Source organism: Ranitomeya imitator, chromosome 8 (genome assembly GCF_032444005.1).
Source record: "Ranitomeya imitator isolate aRanImi1 chromosome 8, aRanImi1.pri, whole genome shotgun sequence".
NCBI classification, from domain to species: Eukaryota; Metazoa; Chordata; class Amphibia; order Anura; family Dendrobatidae; genus Ranitomeya; species Ranitomeya imitator.
The window spans coordinates 119,164,645-119,184,706 of NC_091289.1; the positions used below are offsets into that span (position 1 = coordinate 119,164,645).

The window sequence follows — 20,062 nt, forward strand, 5'->3', positions numbered from 1 at the left end:
ATTGTTTTAACTCGGCCTGGATAGCTGTTCACATCTCTTGAGCTGTGTGACTCTGATCTCCAAGTCATTACGGTAATTTTAACACTGCCTGACTGGCTGTGCAGTACAAAGGTGGGGGGATTCTCTCTGCATGGTTGTAACTGTTAAAGAAATGGTTAATCTTCATCTTATAATATCTGAAAAATAGCTTAAAAAACAAAGTATTGCACAAGATTATCATCTGAGTCTAATTTAGTGCCGTTTCCCGGATATCTACAATAACTCTGGTCAACATTTCTCAGAATACGTTAAGGCCATGTCTATTTGTCCGAAAACACCCAAAAATGTGCAGTTAATAATAATAATAATAATCTTTATTTATATAGCACCAACATATTCCGCAGCGCTTTACAATTTAACAGTTTCAAACACAACAGTCATAGGTAACAATGTTAACAATACAGTAATAAAGCAAAATAAGACGACCCTGCTCGTGAGAGCTTACAATCTACAATGAGGTGGGGAGATACAAAGTACAGGTGTGTATTTACAATTATGTATTTACGATGATGGTCCAGCCATCTTCAGGGGGTGGGGGGTAGATGGGGATAGTGAATGGGCTACACACACACAAACATAAAATGACTGATTAGGGAACGTGATAGGCCGCTCTGAACAAATGAGTTTTGAGCGAGCGCCTAAAACTGTGCAAGTTGTGGATGGTCCTAATATCTTGGGGAGAGCATTCCAGAGGATTGGCACAGCACGGGAGAAGTCTTGGAGTCAGGTGTGGGAGGTAAGGATTAGTGCAGAGGTTAGTCGAAAGTCGTTTGCAGAGCGCAGCGGTCGGCTAGGCCGATAGACAGAAATGAGGGAGGAGATGTAAGGGGGTGCCGCACTGTGGAGAGCTTTGTGGGTGAGAACAAGTACTTTGAATTGTATCCTGTAATAAATGGGCAGCCAGTGTAACGACTGGTGAAGAGCGGACACGTCCGAGTAACGATTAGCCAGATGGACAACCCTGGCTGCTGCATTAAGGATAGACTGGAGAGGGGAAAGTCGCAGTTCTAGCCAACATTACATAAAACCACAGACATGCAAACAACAACTCCCCACATTCTTACACCACATTCATCATTTCATCCAGGATGCTTTTGACAATGTATAGTGTAGGAACTTCATTTATGCCAATCTATTATGTAACTTGTTTTTCCCCTTTTTGGGGTATAAAAGATGGCCCCACAGTGAATAAAGGCAGATACGCTATTATCTTGGAAAGACAACACGTGTCTGTCTCTTTGATTTAGTTCTTCCCAATTCTAGGTGCCTATGAATAGAGAACACCTGAGTAGGTTGGAAATCCCATCTCTAACATAATGCAAGTCGGATTAAGGGAGAGGTTGAGGGCACAGGTGTAGGCCCTAGAGGAGGAGGAGTAGCCAGAAGCAGTGGAGGAATTGTTAGATACAGAAGTTTGTCCCGCAAGCCTTGGGAATTCCAAGACATGTGGAGCAGCCCCTTGACCACCTGCCCCCACAGCCATCAGAGTCACTCAGTGCCCAGTCAGCTAAATATAATGCCCCTGCCCATGTTTGCTCATCCAGGTGTCAGTAGTGAAATACACCCTGGCAGAAATAGATTTTTTCAGGGAACAGGTGATATTGTCTGTGGCTTGCTAGTGCAGCGCTGGTGTAGTGCGGGCACAGATTTCTTAGAGAAGTAATGGTGACTGGGCAACCGGTACTGGTAAACTGCGACTGCCATTAACTTTTGCAAACTGTCTCTATTCACCAGGCAGAAAGGCAGCATTTGCTGTGGCAAAAAGATTGCAGAATATGGATCTCAAGCTATTAGCTTTGGCATGTATAAGAGGAAACATTGTTTTACGTGACCACAACTGTGGGACCTAGGGCTGGCTGCTGTGCTGAGAGAGGGTAGAGTAGGGTGAACACGACCATCTGCTGGACTGTGAGTGAGGTGCAGGTGGAGATGTTATAGTGGATTGAGAAAGATGTGTTGTGCTACGCGACACAAAAACAGCAAATATGTCCACTTCCATAACAGCTGACGGGCACTCACTCACCCCAATTGTAGGGGGTAAACAAATGGATTTTCTGCAGCCAGAGACCTGTGTCAAAAGACTTGTCATGGTGATGGAGGAGGAAGAAGCAGCAGATATGGTTGATGGTACATCCATTGGTTGGCGAAGCCTGCAAGTCGGCATTTTAGAGCAGTGAAATTCCCAGACTAAGGCATGTTGATCTCTCCTGTGGCTATTCTTGCATGTAGTTGTCAAATTATTGCAATTTTTTCCTCTACTGAGTTTTTTTGGCACATTTGGCAGATACTGTGAATAAGGTCATCGTTTGCAGTCTCAAAAAAGGCCCAGGCTAGGCAACCCTTGCCAACCCTGTAAACTGCACACTTACGACTGATGCTAACCACAGCTAGAGGTGTGGCAAACTTGTACAATTGGTGGCTGACTAAATACTTTTCTCCCCCTCCTGTAGCTCACGTTGTCAAGGCACAATTAAGAAAGTTAGGGTCAGCTGCCTATGAGCAGGGGCTAGGGTGCCAACATCCGAGATAGGCAGTATTAGTTCAGGCATAGAATAGAGAATTTTAAGAATAATAAAGTTTAGTTAAATTGTTGAAGATGAAGGACTCCTGGTGACACTAACATTAATAAGAATATGGTGATCTTTCTTGCCTTGTTACCAGTTGCATTTTTGGTCCACATGTAATGGTGCTGTTTTAATGAATATAAATAAAAAACTACTTTTTTAAGAGAACTTTATGTTCACATACTACTTTCCTCTACTTTATATTAAAATTTCTCTAGCGAAATGGGTAAGAAATTTAACCCAGGGAAATTTGTTAACAATTTTTTGAAAGTTATACAGTATAACACACACAAAAAAAGTGACACTAATCACGTAATACTCAATGGATCAAAATATATAATTTTTTCTCCCCTCCAAAAACAGCTGCAGCTATATATTTGCCAACAGACTGCACAACCTTAATCCTTGTCAACAGACTGGATTCTGTCACATTCCCTGCTCCTGTGACTCTCTCTCACTCCCTAGGCTAAATGCTGATTGTATGTGATACAAACAGCAAAGAAAGCAATTAGCCGCTAGATAGGCTGTTAGTATGAGGGCTTTGCTTCAGCACCAGTATCAACACTACAGGCATCTGATTTTTCATACTGTGCACACACTGGCCTAGACAAGCACTGTATCCCTCCATTACAAAATGTCACAGAGCTGTAGAATGGCGTCAGTGTGCCGAGCCTGGCAGAGTCTGATCTTTTATAACCCCTGATGATGTCACACGGCCAGCCAATCACAGTAATGTCACAACTAAGATGGCTATGTCATTACAGTGACACCCAGGCAGTCCCCGCATTCTTATTTGCTATGTAACAGGTGCCAAAAATGGGAGTGGGGATTTGAGTTTTACATAGAGCAGCAATCCTTGCATGCTCAATATGGGGTGGGGATTTGAGTTTTAACTTGAGGACCGCCCATTGCTCACAAGGCCTGAGTCACACTAGAGAGGAATACGGACGTATGAGAGGAGCAAAAACAACGCATTGCACACGGACCAATGTTTCTCTATGGGGCAGCTCCTATCTGCCATATATTTCTAGGCCGTATTTTACGGGCTGAGAAAATCGCAGCATGCTGCTTTTGTCAGCGTATTGCGCAAAAAAATCAGCCAATGAAAGTCTGTGGGGGCGAGAAAAATACGGATTACACACGGACCATGCGTGTGACTTGCGAGAAATACGCAGCGGTGTTCTATAGAAAAGCCGGCAATTCAGTGCAGTGTACAGTAAAATCACACTGACAGGTTAGAGAATAGAATAGCTAAAATAAATGTCTACACATAGAATGTGTATATATATATATATATATATATATATACATTCTATGTCATTGACACACGCACACACATATATATATATATATATATATTCATGTGTTCAATCCATATATATATTCATATGTTCAATCCAGACTGCTTCGAAATCTTACAAAGAGAAGCCGCCCATTATCAGGCCCTGGGCAAAGTTCTCATCTTTGGAGACCTCAATGCAAGAACAGGGAGAGAGAGAGACTTCCTGACCACGGATGGAAACATCTACATACTTGGAGCAGAGAATGACGGCCAAGACCCTGTACACACTGAGAGAAACAGCTATGACAGTACAGTCAACAAAAGTGGCAGAAAGCTCCTGAACGTATGTAAAAGTTTAGGACTTCATATCCTTAATGGACGATGCAAGGGTGACTCCTTAGGAAGGTATACACTAAACTCCCATGTAGGGAGGAGTGTAGTTGATTACGCCATTACAGACATGAACCTGGCAGATGTCAGCGCCTTCATAGTCACCCCACAAACGCACCTGTCAGACCACAGCCAACTTCTTCTGTACATGAAATCTACAGAGAAACCATCCACTCAGAAGCCACAGCAGAGCGGCCTCTTCACCCGGCCTCCATCCTATAAATGGTCCAAAATATCGGCACTAAGATATAAAGAAGCTTCCAGAAGACCTGAAATACAGCGGATGCTCCACCACTTCTACAACCTTGAGTACATGCCAAACCCAGAGGGAGTGAACCAAGCAGCAAAGGACCTCAACAATATATTCTACGCAATGGCCAGACTGTCCGACCTTAAAAAAGTCGACTACAAGAGACCAAAAGAAACACAGGTCAATGGCTGGTTTGACAGAGAATGTAAAGCTGTACGGAAGACCCTGAGAACAGCCTCCAACAAGAAACACAGAGACCCCAACCACCTGGGTCTGAGGGAAGCCTATGACTCCATACAAAAGCAGTACAAAACCATCCTCAGGAGGAAGAAGCAGAGTTACATCTCTACGAAGCTCAATCAACTCCAAGACGCCCTCCAAGACCACTCCTTCTGGGAACTATGGAACCACATGGACACCAAAGACAAGAAAAACAACAACCATATCCAAAATGGCAACCTCTGGCTCCAATACTTCAGAGACCTCTATAAAGACATTCCAAAGGAAGGACTAAGCCAAGAACAGGAAAACATAATGGCGAAACTAAAAGCAATGGAGGAAAAAATCAAAAACTTCCAAAACCCGGTGGATACACCTATAACACTACAGGAAGTAACCGAGAGACTCTCCTCCATAAGAAGTAGAAAAGCCGGTGGCCTAGATGGAATCCTACCAGAAATGCTGAAGTACAGCCCACCAGAAATACAGGCTGCAATGGTTAAACTCTTCAATATTGTACTGAGTGCCGGCTACTTCCCTCGTACCTGGAACCAAGGCCTCATCACACCCATCCACAAGAGTGGGGACAGGTATGACCCAGCCAACTACAGAGGCATATGCGTCAGCAGCAACCTGGGAAAACTGTTCAACAGTATCCTGAACAAGAGGATCCTCACCTTCCTCACCGAGCACAACGTCCTCAACAAGAGCCAAGCAGGGTTCATGCCGAACCACCGCACCACTGACCACATCTATACTCTGCACAACCTCATTCAGAGACACATCTACAATACAAAGAATGGGAAGATATACGCCTGCTTTGTGGACTTTAAAAAGGCCTTTGATTCAGTGTGGCACCCGGGCTTATTCCTGAAACTGCTGGAGAGTGGAATAGGAGGAAAGACCTACGATGTCATCAAAAGCTCCTACACCGAGAGCAGCTGCAGCGTGAGTGTGAGCGGCAAAAGAACGGCTTTTTTCCAGCAGAGCCGCGGAGTAAGACAAGGCTGCAGCCTAAGCCCAACGCTCTTCAACATCTACATCAACGAGCTGGCTACCGCCCTGGAATCCTCCTCAGCACCAGGACTCACCCTCCACGACGCTCAGGTGAAATTCCTGCTGTATGCAGATGACCTGCTGCTGCTGTCACCAACCGAGAAAGGCCTCCAGGACAACCTGAAAATCCTAGAGAAATTCAGCTCCACCTGGGCCCTACCGGTCAACCTAAAGAAAACCAACACCATGGTGTTCCAGAGGAGAAAGAGAAGATCAGACCAACACCCATCATTTATCCTCAACAACTGCGACCTCACAGGAACGGACAAATATACCTACCTGGGCCTAGAGATTCACCGGTCAGGGAACTTCAAACAAGCCATAGAGACCCTGAAAGACAAGGCCTGCAAAACCTTCTATGCCATCCGAAGGACACTCTACCATCTGAAGCCACCAGTGAGGGTCTGGCTAAAAATCTTCGACTCCATCATCGCCCCAATCCTCCTGTATGGCAGCGAAGTCTGGGGTCCTCACACCTACCCAGACTGGTCAAAGTGGGACTCCAGTCCAACAGAAATATTCCACCTGGAATTCTGCAAGCACCTTCTCCAGGTCCATCGGAGCACCTCCAACAGTGCTTGTCGGGCCGAGCTGGGCAGATTCCCTTTACACCTGACAGTTCTAAAGAGGGCGCTGTCATTCCGGGCTCACCTGCATAGGAGCAATCCAAGCTCCCATCACCATAAAGCCCTGATACATGAAGGTGAAACAGAAAAACCAGAACCCCCGGAACAGCCCAGCCAAACCCAACCGGAGCAGAACACCAATCACAACAACCTGACAAAAGCCGGAATTAGGAAGATGGCAGATGAAGGCCAGGAGAGGTATGTCAGTGACTGGAAGAATGATATCATCAGCTCACAGAAACTGACCATGTACCGGAGCCTACAGAGAGACTACAGACTGGCCCCATATCTGGAGAAACTCCCGGACCCCAGAGACCGCCAGATCCTGAGCCGATATAGACTCAGTGCCCACACTCTGGCAATCGAATGTGGCCGACACAGGCAGAGCTACAAGCCCAGGGAGGAAAGACTGTGCCAACACTGTGACCAGGAGGCCATAGAGGACGAAACCCACTTCCTGCTACACTGCTCCAAATACTCAGCAGTGAGGGACACTCACTTCAGGAGACTCTCACATCTCTTCCCAGACTTCATCACCATGAAGGAGGAAGAGAAAACATATATCTTGCTGGGAGAAGAAGAGAGAGCGGTGGAGATAGCAGCGCGGTATGTGAGCGAATGCCATAGACTGCGAGAAAGAGAACTATGATGCCATGGACTATAGCCCCCAACCTGGATCTGCCCCATCCACCTCCCCTATGCCATGGACTATAGCCCCCACAATGGACCTGCCCCATCCACCTCCCCTATGCCATGGACTATAGCCCCCAACCTGAACCTGCCCCATCCACCTCCCCTATGCCATGGACTATAGCCCCCAACCTGGATCTGCCCCATCCACCTCCCCTATGCCATGGACTATAGCCCCCAACCTGGATCTGCCCCATCCACCTCCCCCCACAGCTCCTACCCAACATCCCCTCAGTCCCTATCCCTATTGCCTCTATACACTTGCTTTGGCAAAACTGATGTGTATTTGGTCCTGCCAATAAAGCTTCTTTGAATCTTGAATCTATATATATATATATATATATATATATATATATATATATATATATATATTGAATACAGAGCTAGATAGCTTAAAAAACGGTGATTCAATTGTCGGCTTTTGCTATCTCCTTATCAAACCCGACAGGATATGAGACATGGTTTACATACGTAAACCATTTCATATCCCTTATTTTTTATATATTCCACACTAATGTGTCTGTGTGCAAAATGTGGGAGCTCTAGGTGTTAAAATAAAGGGTTAAATCATGGAAAAAACTGTTGTGGGCTCCCGCGCAATTTTCTCCACTAGAGTGGGAAAGCCAGTGACTGAGGGCAGATATTAATAGCCTGGAGAGGGACTATGGTTATTTTCCCCCCTGGCTAAAAACATCTGCCCCAAACCACCCCAGAAAAGGCGCATCTGTAAGATGCGCCTATTCTGGCACTTGGCCACTCTCTTCCCATTCCCGTGTAGCCGTGGGATATGGGATAATGAAGGGTTAATGTCACCTTGCTAATGTAAGGTGACATTAAGCCTGGTTAAAAATGGAGACATATCAATAAGACACCTATCCATTATTAATCCAATAGTAAAAAAGGGTTAAAAACACACACACACACATTATGAATAAAGTATTTTAATGAAATAAATACACATGGGGTTTTAATATCTTTATTGCATGCTCAATCCAAATGATGACCCTTGTCTTCTGAAAAAAAGGGAAAATAAAAAAACACCAATATCACATACCTGTCCACCATACAGTCTTGTCCTATGATTTAAATCCATCTGAAGGGGTTAAATAATTTTACAACCAGGAGCCTGCTAATGCAGCCCTCCTGGCTGCAAAAACTGGGGAATGAATGGAATGCAGGGGAACATAGCTTCGTAGACTGGCGGCAATGCGCCCCCTGGTGGCATACAGAAACGCATCATTTGAACCACCAAAAGTACAGAAATATATCACTAGAGTCCTAACATTACAGAAATATAATATCACAACCAACATCAGTACAAGAATACATTTAAAATTTAAAAATCCAGTAAAAGATCATCTCTAAATTCAGAGACTATTGTACTAAATGTGCAACTTTTTCTTTTTTTAGAATTTATACAGTTAAAGAATTGCGCTTATATAAAAAAAAAAAATAACATGGAAAAAATATCTATTTTATGTTTCAGAACCATGTACTGCAAAGGAAAACAGCATGGATGAAAATAATATTCAGCTTAAGTTTTTAGGCGAAAAAAAAAAGTACCTTGCACATGGAGATCAAATAGAATTCAATTGCATTTTTGGATATGAAGCTCTTCCTGAAACTCAGATGAGAATTACTTGCGAACATGGAAAGTTGGAATATCCAAACTGCCTAAGAAAAGGTAAGTTACCGTATATACTCGAGTATAAGCCGAGATTTTCAGCCCAAATTTTTGGGCTGAAAGTGCCCCCCTCGGCTTATACTCGAGTCACGGTAGCGGTGGGGTCGGCAGGTGAGGGGGTGAGGGCGCTGAGGCATACTTACCTAGTCCCAGCGATCCTCGCGCTGTCCCTGCAGTCCCACGGGCTTCGGCGCTGCAGTTTCTTCCTCTCTTCAGCGGTCACGTGGGACCGCTCATTACAGAAATGAATAAGCGGCTCCACCTCCCATAGGGGCGGAGCCGCTTATTCATTTCTCTAATCAGCGGTGCCGGTGACCGCTGATAGAGAAAGAAGCTGCGGCACCGAAGACAGGAGGGGACAGCGCGAGGATCGCCAGGACTAGGTGAGTATAGCATATTCACCTGTCCTCGTTCCAGCCGCCGGGCGCCGATCCATCTTCCCGGCCGGCGCCTCCATCTTCCCGGCGTCTCTGCTCTCTGACTGTTCAGGCAGAGGGCGCGATGACGCATACAGTGTGCGCGGCGCCCTCTGCCTGATCAGTCAGAGCAGAGACGCCGGGAAGATGGAGGCGCCGGAACGAGACGCCGGGAGCTGCAATCAAGGGAGGTGAGTATGTGGTTTTTTTTCTTTATTGCGGCAGCGGCGGCACAAATTTATGTGGAACATCTATGGGGCACAGTGAACGGTGCAGAGCACCGTATATGGCACAGCACAGCTATGGGGCACAGTGAACGGTGCAGAGCACCGTATATGGCACAGCACAGCTATGGGGCACAGTGAACGGTGCAGAGCACCGTATATGGCACAGCACAGCTATGGGGCACAGTGAACGGTGCAGAGCACCGTATATGGCACAGCACAGCTATGGGGCACAGTGAACGGTGCAGAGCACCGTATATGGCACAGCACAGCTATGGGGCACAGTGAACGGTGCAGAGCACCGTATATGGCACAGCACAGCTATGGGGCACAGTGAACGGTGCAGAGCACCGTATATGGCACAGCTATGGGGCACAATGAACGGTGCAGAGCACTGTATATGGCACAGCACAGCTATGGGGCACAGTGAACGGTGCAGAGCACCGTATATGGCACAGCACAGCTATGGGGCACAGTGAACGGTGCAGAGCACCGTATATGGCACAGCACAGCTATGGGGCACAGTGAACGGTGCAGAGCACCGTATATGGCACAGCACAGCTATGGGGCACAGTGAATGGTGCAGAGCACCGTATATGGCACAGCACAGCTATGGGGCACAGTGAACGGTGCAGAGCACCGTATATGGCACAGCACAGCTATGGGGCACAGTGAACGGTGCAGAGCACCGTATATGGCACAGCACAGCTATGGGGCACAGTGAACGGTGCAGAGCACCGTATATGGCACAGCACAGCTATGGGGCACAGTGAACGGTGCAGAGCACCGTATATGGCACAGCACAGCTATGGGGCACAGTGAACGGTGCAGAGCACCGTATATGGCACAGCTATGGGGCACAATGAACGGTGCAGAGCACCGTATATGGCACAGCTATGGGGCACAGTGAACGGTGCAGAGCACCGTATATGGCACAGCACAGCTATGGGGCACAGTGAACGGTGCAGAGCACCGTATATGGCACAGCACAGCTATGGGGCACAGTGAACGGTGCAGAGCACCGTATATGGCACAGCTATGGGGCACAATGAACGGTGCAGAGCACCGTATATGGCACAGCACAGCTATGGGGCACAGTGAACGGTGCAGAGCACCGTATATGGCACAGCACAGCTATGGGGCACAGTGAACGGTGCAGAGCACCGTATATGGCACAGCACAGCTATGTATGGGGCACAGTGAACGGTGCAGAGCACCGTATATGGCACAGCACAGCTATGGGGCACAGTGAACGGTGCAGAGCACCGTATATGGCACAGCTATGGGGCACAGTGAACGGTGCAGAGCACCGTATATGGCACATCTATGGGGCACAATGAACGGTGCAGAGCACCGTATATGGCACAGCTAGGGGGCACAATGAACGGTGCAGAGCACTATATGGTTCACACCTATGGGGAAATATGAACGGTGCAGAGCACTATATGGCACAGCTATGGGGAAATAATGATCTATTTTTATTTTTGAAATTCACCGGTAAATGCTGCATTTCCACCCTAGGCTTATACTCGAGTCAATAAGTTTTCCCAGTTTTTTGTGGCAAAATTAGGGGGGTCGGCTTATACTCGGGTCGGCTTATACTCGAGTATATACGGTATGTAACATAGTAATGTACAAGTTCAAACATTAATTCAATTAAATAATTTTTGGAGAGATAACAGAAACAAATAATTTATGTGAGAGATCTATGGCATGAGGGACAGGAAGATGGTTACTTTTTTAGGAGCTCCAGGCTTGAGCTGGTTACTTACAATTAGGGATGAGAGAACGTGCTCAGTCATGGTCATACTCAGATATCACTAGAGTATCTGGGTGCTCGGATGTGCTATAGACTCGGCGAACATTAAACGGATTTGAAGCTCGAATCCCCACCCTGCATGTTTGGCGCCTGTTACACAGCCAAAAAACATGCAGCCACTGCCTGTCTGTCACTGTAATGCCACAGCCATCTTGGCTGTGGCATTACTGTGATTGGCTAGCCGGATGGCCTCATAAGAAGTTATAAAAGAACAGGCACCACCTCGCTTGGCATACTGACTCCACTGAACAGCTCAGGGACAGTACTTATTGGACCGAGATAGTGCTGGTCCAGGCCAGAGTTGAACATGCTTTTTTTTATTCAATTAGCCATCCATAGAGTATTATATGCTTACTGTTACATTTTAGTGGTAAATAACACTCCAAAAAAGCGTTCAAACTTTTTTATGGATTCAATTAGTCATCCATAAATAATGACATGCTTTCTATTAAATTTTGGTGGTATATAACACTTAAGAAAAGGGTTAAAAAAATTCTCGATTCAATTAGACATTCATGGAGTATTACATGCTCTGTGGTACATTTTGGTGATGTATAACACTCTAAAAAAGCCTTGAAAAAAGATTGATTCAAATAATCATCCATTGAGCATTACGTGCTTTCTGTTAAATTTTGGTGATATACAGTTAGGTCCATATATATTTGGACAGAGACAACATTTTTCTAATTTTGAATATAGATATTACCACAATTATTATTATTATTTATTTATATAGCACCATTGATTCCATGGTGCTCTACATGAGAAGGGGTTACATACAAGTTACAGATATCACTTACAGTAAACAAACTAACAATGACAGACTGATGCAGAAGGGCGAGGACCCTGCTCTTTCGCGCTTACATTCTACAGGATTATGGGGAAGGAGACAGGGTTGCAGGAGCTCCGCTGTTGGTAAGGCGGTAGCTTCGGTAGTGGTGAGGAGGCAGCAGGGTCAGTGCAGGCTGTAGGCTTTCCACAATGAATTTTGAACAAAACAATTCAAATGGAGTTGAAGTTCAGACTTTCAGCTTTCATTTGAGGGTATCCACATTAAAATTGAATGAAGGGTTTAGGAGTTTCAGCTCCTTAACATGTGCCACCCTGTTTTTAAAGGGACGAAAAGAAAATGGACAGATTCAATAATTTTAAATAAAATGTTCATTTCTAGTACTTGGTTGAAAATCCTTTGTTGGCAATGACTGCCTGAAGTCTTGAACTCATGGACATCACCAGACGCTGTGTTTCCTCCTTTTTGATGCTCTGCCAGGCCCTCACTGCCGTGGTTTTCAGTTGCTGTTTGTTTGTGGACCTTTCTGTCTGAAGTTTAGTCTTTAACAAGTGAAATACATGCTCAATTGGGTTGAGATCAGGTGACTGACTTGGCCATTCAAGAATATTCCACTTCTTTGCTTTAATAAACTCCTGGGTTGCTTTGGCTTTATATTTTGGGTTATTGTCCATCTGTAGTATGAAATGACGACCAATCAGTTTGACTGCATTTGGCTGGATCTGAGCACACAGTATGGCTCTGAATACCTCAGAATTCATTCGGCTGCTTCTGTCCTGTGTCACATCATCAATAAACACTAGTGACCTAGTGCCACTGGCAGCCATGCATGCCCAAGCCATCACACTGCCTCCGCCGTGTTTTACAGATGATGTGGTATGCTTTGGATCATGAGCTGTACCACGCCTTCGCCATACTTTTCTCTTTCCATCATTCTTCATAGTAGAGGTTGATGTTTGTTTCATCTGTCCAAAGAATGTTCTTCCAGAACTGTGCTGGCTTTTATAGATTGTTTTTAGCAAAGTCCAGTCTAGCCTTTTTATTCTTGATGCTTATGAGTGGTTTGCACCATGCAGAGAACCCTCTGTATTTACTTTCATGCAGTCTTCTCTTTATGGTAGATTTGGATATTGATACGCCGACCTCCTGGAGAGCGTTGTTCACTTGGTTGGCTGTTGTGAAGGGGTTCCTCTTCACCATGGAGATTATTCTGCGATCATCCACCACTTTTGTCTTCCGTGGGCGCTCAGGTCTTTTTGCATTGAAGAGTTCATCAGTACTTTCTTTCTTTCTCAGGATGTACCAAACTGTAGATTTTGCCACTCCTAATATTGTAGCAATTTCTCGGATGGGTTTTTTCTGTTTTCGCAGCTTAAGGATGGCTTCTTTTACCCCTCGCCACGACAGCACCCTACAGGAGAGAGGGATCCGCCCCACAGGAACAGGAAACCTACAGAAAGATAAAAGGTGGCGGTCCGCCTTTCCTCCTCAGTTTAGGTTTCCTGTTCCTGCGGGAACGACAGGACTCTAAGAAGCTATGGAAGTACCTGGGCCTGTGCAGTCTCTTCGGAACGGCAGGGGCTGCAGCCTGGAAGCAGCGTCGGGGGAGTTCCGCTAGACGGCTCCCTCCTCGTCTGGGAGGCATACAGATGGCCGGGTCCGGAGAAAGCCGCCCGGCATCTGCGTTATGCGGCGGCTTCAGCGTGGGAGTTCCTCGCCCGGCAGAAGGGGTGAGTGAGAGGAGCTTCCTGCATGGCGATCCAGGGACTAGAGGCCGCTCCGCGCACGCTGACCACCATTAGTAAGTTCACGCCGGAAGTAGATGCTAAACTTCCGGGGTAAGCAGGCAGAGATCAGCGGTGGGGGTAGCGCGAGTTCGCGCATGCGCAGTACCGCTTAAAAAAAAAAAAAATGGCGCTCTATTTAAACCGGCTAACCACTGTTACCTGCGATGCAAGATGTCATCTCCAGGTGCCATGGATCCTGCAGCAGGAGACTCCGTTCCCTCCAAGGACCGCTCCAGCAGAGGATCATCAGATGCCGGTCGGAAGAGCGACACAGTGGATAAATCCAAAGGATCTCGGCCGTCTGATCCGGTAATAGAAAGCTTCACTGGGTGAGTTTATAACTCTGCCTATTAAGCTGACGCCGTCTCCCCTCCTTTCTCTCTCTTTCTCCTCCTCTCGCTATGTCTTATTTGGACCAGGCCAAAAAACGACAGAAAACCAAACATAAAGAATGCGCCTTATGTAGCCAGCCCCTACCAGACTCATACCCCAAAAAACTCTGCAAGGATTGTATAGCAGAAACCACACAAGGAGCAGCGGTGTCTATTACGGACTTACGCGCTATTATAAGAGAGGAGTTAAAGGCTATGTCACAGGATAAACCACAAAAAAGTAAATCCAAAAAGCCAACACCTTTATCAGATTCTCATAGTGAGCAAGCCGTACTCTCAGATGTCTCTATAGCCTCTGCATCATCATCATCATCATCATCATCTTCAGAAATTGAGGGACGTTCATGCTTCCCCTTAGATAGTGTGGATAATCTAGTGAAATCAATAAGAGACACTATGGGGTGTGAGGAAGCAAAGGGCGCACAAACCACGCAAGATATAATGTTTGCGGGTTTGGCGGAGAGGAAAAGGAAATGCTTTCCAGTTATTCCAGCAGTGAAGGCATTAATAAAAAGAGAATGGGAGAGACAAGATCAGAGAAGTTTTTTGCCCTCAGCATCAAAACGGAAATACCCGTTTAGTGATGATGAGTTACTTACGTGGACCAAAATCCCTAAGGTTGACGCAGCTGTTGCCTCTACCTCTAAACCGTCCACATTGCCTGTTGAAGACGCGGGATTACTCTCAGACCCTTTAGATCGCAAAGCCGAGTCGTCCCTTAAAAGATCCTGGGAGGCAACTACAGGCATATTCAAGCCAGCAATAGCAAGCACTTGTACCGCCAGGTCAATGCTCATCTGGATTGACCAGCTAGACCAAAGCATTGAGAATAAAATGTCACGAGAAAAATTACGAGCTGCTATTCCCTTAATACGAGGGGCAGCAGCCTTTATGGCGGACGCGTCTGCAGATTCTCTCCGCCTAGCAGCTAGATCCGCAGGTTTGGTAAACAATGCAAGACGGGCATTATGGATGAAAAGCTGGAAAGGGGACGCACAATCCAAATCTAAGATATGCGCAATCCCATGTGAGGGTGAGTTCCTCTTTGGAAAAACCTTAGATGACATACTCAAGAAGGCAAAAGACAGGAAAAAGGCTTTTCCTGATACCTCTATTCCTTTTTATAAGAGAGCCTTTAAGAGAAGGCCATTCAGCAAGAGAAGGCAGACGGACAGGTCGTCAACATGGTTCCCTAAGGAAGATAAACAAAGAGGTACCATGTTCAGAAGACCCAACCCCCCAAAAGACAGCAAATTCTGAGGATATAACCATTCCAGTAGGGGGCAGATTAAAATTTTTCACTCCCCAGTGGGAAAATATTACATCTAGTTCGTGGATTTTAAATATAATCAGAGATGGAATAAAATTACAATTCTCTCGCTTTCCCCACGAATCATACATTATAACATCTCTCAGTTCGCCTATACAACAGGAGGCCCTGGAGAGTGAAATCCAAACCCTATTATCAAAAGGGGTTTTAGTCCAAGTTCCGGAAGGACAGGAGACTAGAGGATTCTATTCTCCTCTATTCTTAATTTCCAAACCCGATGGTTCATTCAGAACAATCCTAAACCTCAAAAAGCTTAATTCATTTATTAAAAATGATACATTTAAAATGGAGTCTATAAAATCCACCATAAAGTTACTTTTTCCAAACTGTATGATGGGGGGCATTGATCTAAAAGATGCTTATTACCATCTTCCTATTCATGACAGATACCAGAAGTTCTTCAGGGTAGCGGTGGCAATCAAAGGCAAGATTTGTCATTTCCAGTATGCAGCCATGCCCTTCGGCCTTTCTACAGCGCCAAGGATTTTCATCAAAGTGATTCTAGAGGTGATGGCTTATCTTCGCCAAAAAGAGACATTAATTGTGCCCTACTTAGATGACTTCTTAGTCATCGGAAATTCAGCTTCTCAGTGTGCTGACCGTTTACCTCATGCAGTTTCATCTCTACAGGATCTAGGTTGGATAATAATCAATATCGACAAATCCAGACTGACTCCACTATCACTTCAAGCGTTTCTGGGGTTCCATCTAGACTCCATAACTCAAAAATGTCTGCTCCCTCAGGTAAAAATCTCACTCATCAGACATAAAGTCACAACAGCAATAAATAATCCTCACATGACCCTAAGAAAAGCCATGTCATTACTGGGATCTCTTATTTCCTGTATACCTGCAGTCCAGTGGGCACAATACCATACCTGGACACTGCAGCACCAAATCCTCCAAGAGGAAAGACGGCTACCTAGCTTAAATGCAAAGATAACGTTGTCCCAGGAAGTTTTATGTTCCTTAACGTGGTGGCTGGATTCTAACCATTTGATGAGTGGTGTTCCATGGGTAATAACACCATCTCATATTATAACCACTGACGCCAGTCCTCATGGATGGGGCGCTCATATGGGAAATGATTTTTGCCAGGGGTTATGGGACACTGAAGAATGCCACAACTCATCTAATCTGAAAGAACTAAATGCAGTAAGATACGCTTTATGTCATTTTCTCCCACAGCTCCGGGGAAAAGACGTTCGAATCCTTTCCGACAACACCACCACAGTGGCTTATATAAACAGACAAGGAGGTACTCAATCAGAGACTCTGATGTCTTCCGCTGGGAAAATTCTGGACTTGGCAGAAAAACATCTATTATCCCTCACTGCAGTTCACATAAGGGGGAAAAACAACCAGCAGGCAGACTTCTTAAGTCGACATACCCTAAGGCAGGGAGAGTGGTGCCTAAACCATCATATCTTCCAGCGGATAGTATCCCTATGGGGTTGTCCACAAATAGACCTCTTCGCCACGAGAAAAAACAGGCAAGTCCAGAAATTTGCATCCCTATCGTTAGCAGATCATCCGGACATTCTAGACGCTTTCCAAACCCCTTGGCAATACAGTCTAGCGTACGCCTTCCCTCCGATAATATTGTTACCACAGGTTATTCGGAAGATCAGGGAGGATGGAGCGAGAGTTGTACTAATAGCACCATTCTGGCCCAAAAGGCCATGGTTCTCATGCCTACAAGCCATGTCGGTTTCGGACCCTTGGGTCCTCCCCTCGACACCCAACCTTCTCTTCCAGGGTCCGTTTCTCCACCCCCAGGTGGACAATCTCCATCTGACGGCCTGGAATTTGAGAGGCAGATGCTAAAATTAAGGGGATTTTCCAAGGGACTAATTGACACACTCCTCCAAAGTAGAAAACGCTCTACTACAAAAATGTATACAAAAATCTGGAAAAAATTCCTACAGTTCCATAAGTCTCCCAACACATCAGAAATTCCGGTACAATCTATATTGGAATTCCTTCAAAAAGGGAGGGAACTAGGTTTAGCTGTAAATACGTTAAAAGTTCACGTATCAGCACTGGGAGCCCTCTATGGCCATAATATTGCGGCTTAATATCACGGCTTGTGAAAGGATAAATCCTGTTAATATACCTAGAATTCCACCTTGGGATCTAAATTTAGTTCTACAAGCCCTAACAGATTCTCCATTTGAACCAATAGATTCAGTATCCATTAAATATTTATCACTTAAAACTGTCCTCTTGGTAGCACTGACTTCAGCTAGGAGAATCAGTGACATCCAAGCTCTTTCTATAGATCCACCTTTCCTGCTAACTTTTCAGGATAAGTTGATTCTTAAATTAGACCCTTCCTATCTTCCCAAGGTAGCGAAGAAATTCCATAGGTCACAAGAAATAGTCCTACCCACCTTTTTCAGTAACCCTTCCACTCCTGAGGAATGTAAATATCACACTCTAGATGTTAAAAGAGTAGTTTTAAAATACATTGAAAGGACCAGTAGCTGGCGACAGTGTAGGGCTCTGTTTATATCCTTTCAGGGTCACAAGAAGGGTCATGCAGTCACAAAAAGCACCTTATCCCGGTGGATCAGGGAGTCTATCACACTGGCTTACTCCGCGAGGAAAGAAAACCCTCCGGAAGGCATAACGGCACACTCTACCAGAGCTATGGCATCCTCCTGGGCCGAAAGAGGAGACGTCCCAATAGAAACCATATGTAAGGCGGCAACTTGGTCAAATCCTTCTACCTTCTATAATCACTATAGGCTTGACCTATCGTCAACTTCTGACCTAGACTTTGGCAGGACTGTCCTCAGCACGGTGGTCCCCCCCAGGTGATGGTCTCTGAAAGATCTCCTGTAGGGTGCTGTCGTGGCGAGGGGTAAAAAGCCGGATTACTCACCGGTAATACTCTTTTAGTGAGTCCACAACAGCACCCTATTACATCCCTCCCTAGATTAATATAGTACTTACTATTGAGTATAATTCTTTTAATCATACATGAGCAAATAAGTTTGAAGATGAAATAAATTATATTTGCCTAATACTGGCGGTCCTCCGGGTACTCTGAAATCAAAACTGAGGAGGAAAGGCGGACCGCCCCCTTTTATCTTTCTGTAGGTTTCCTGTTCCTGTGGGGCGGATCCCTCTCTCCTGTAGGGTGCTGTCGTGGACTCACTAAAAGAGTATTACCGGTGAGTAATCCGGCTTTTCACCTGCATGGAGAGCTCCTTTGACCGCATGTTTACTTCACAGCAAAACCTTCCAAAGGCAAGCACCACACCTCAAATCAACTCCAGGCCTTTTATCTGCTTAATTGAGAATGACATAACGAAGGGATTGCCCACACCTGTCCATGAAATAGCCTTGGAGTCAATTGTCCAATTACTTTTGGTCCCTTTAAAAACAGGGTGGCACATGTTAAGGAGCTGAAACTCCTAAACCCTTCATCCAATTTTAATGTGGATACCCTCAAATGAAAGCTGAAAGTCTGAACTTCCACTGCTTCTGAATTGTTTTGTTTAAAATTCATTGTGGTAATGTCTATAACCAAAATTAGAAAAATGTTGTCTCTGTCCAAATATATATGGACCTCACTCTATAACACTAAAAACCACAAAAAGAGGAAAAAATCCTCCAAAATTCATTAAAAAACCCCAAAAAGGCAGAGATGCTTAACTGTCTAACTAGGCCTCAATACAAATGCACTAACAGGGTGCAGCTGACCCTAGTAAAATGGCAACTGCACAGGTGCAATAATAGAGCGAAACGGCCAGCCATCAGTCAGGGATTATATCAGATTATATTATTTTTTGCGCTGGTGTGCCACACGGCCAGTCTCTGATTGTAGGCTGGCTGTTTCATTTGGTAATATTGCACCTGTGCAGTTGCCATTTTACTTGGGTCCCTTGCACCCTGTTAGTGCATTTGTATTGAGGCCTAGTTAGACAGGTAAGCATCTCTGCCTGTTTTTGTTTATTCTTGAATTTTGGTGATATATAACACTCCAAAACAGCGGTCAAAAATTTTTCTGGATTCAATTATTCATCCATAGAGTATGAAGTGCTTTGGGTTACACTACGGTGGTATTTAAAAATAAGAAAAAAGTTCAATTTTCTTTTCTGGATTCAATTAGTCATCCAGACAGTTTAAACGAAACTTGTCAGCAGCATTGTGCACAGTAAACTACCGACAGTGTCAGGTCGGTGCCATTACACTATTTAAAATGATATCTTGGTTCACGAAATCCATGTTGTGATTGTTATTTAATCTTTATTTTCAGATTTGAGTCAATGAGATTCTCGTGCTTCGCGGGGTGGGCCTGTGGGGGGGCTTCACGTGGTGCTCTGATTATGTTTAAAAAAAAAACCATGATCAAAAACACCATTGATCAAAACCATTTTCGAAAAGCTTTATTCATAATAAATAAGGGTACATGAAGACGGGGGAGGGAGAAGATGGGAAATATGCACATACGAATATAAAGGCGCACAAACTAAGACGGTATATAATCTTGAAC

The 20,062-nt window shown here is 45.2% G+C and overlaps 1 protein-coding gene and 1 long non-coding RNA gene across 4 annotated transcripts in view; one reads left to right on the forward strand and one right to left on the reverse strand.

The window, feature by feature from the left end:
* The window catches only part of LOC138647925 (complement factor H-related protein 1-like), a 370,015-nt gene that overhangs the window by 289,738 nt on the left and 60,215 nt on the right, over positions 1-20,062 (forward strand). For all 3 annotated transcript variants that reach the window (XM_069737292.1, XM_069737295.1, XM_069737294.1), the window contains one exon: positions 8,603-8,800. In XM_069737292.1, coding sequence (XP_069593393.1) covers positions 8,603-8,800 — 198 coding nt within the window. The remainder of the gene's footprint in view (positions 1-8,602; positions 8,801-20,062) is intronic.
* The window catches only part of LOC138647926 (uncharacterized), a 422,930-nt gene that overhangs the window by 87,286 nt on the left and 315,582 nt on the right, over positions 1-20,062 (reverse strand). The gene's annotated exons all lie outside the window — the stretch shown is intronic.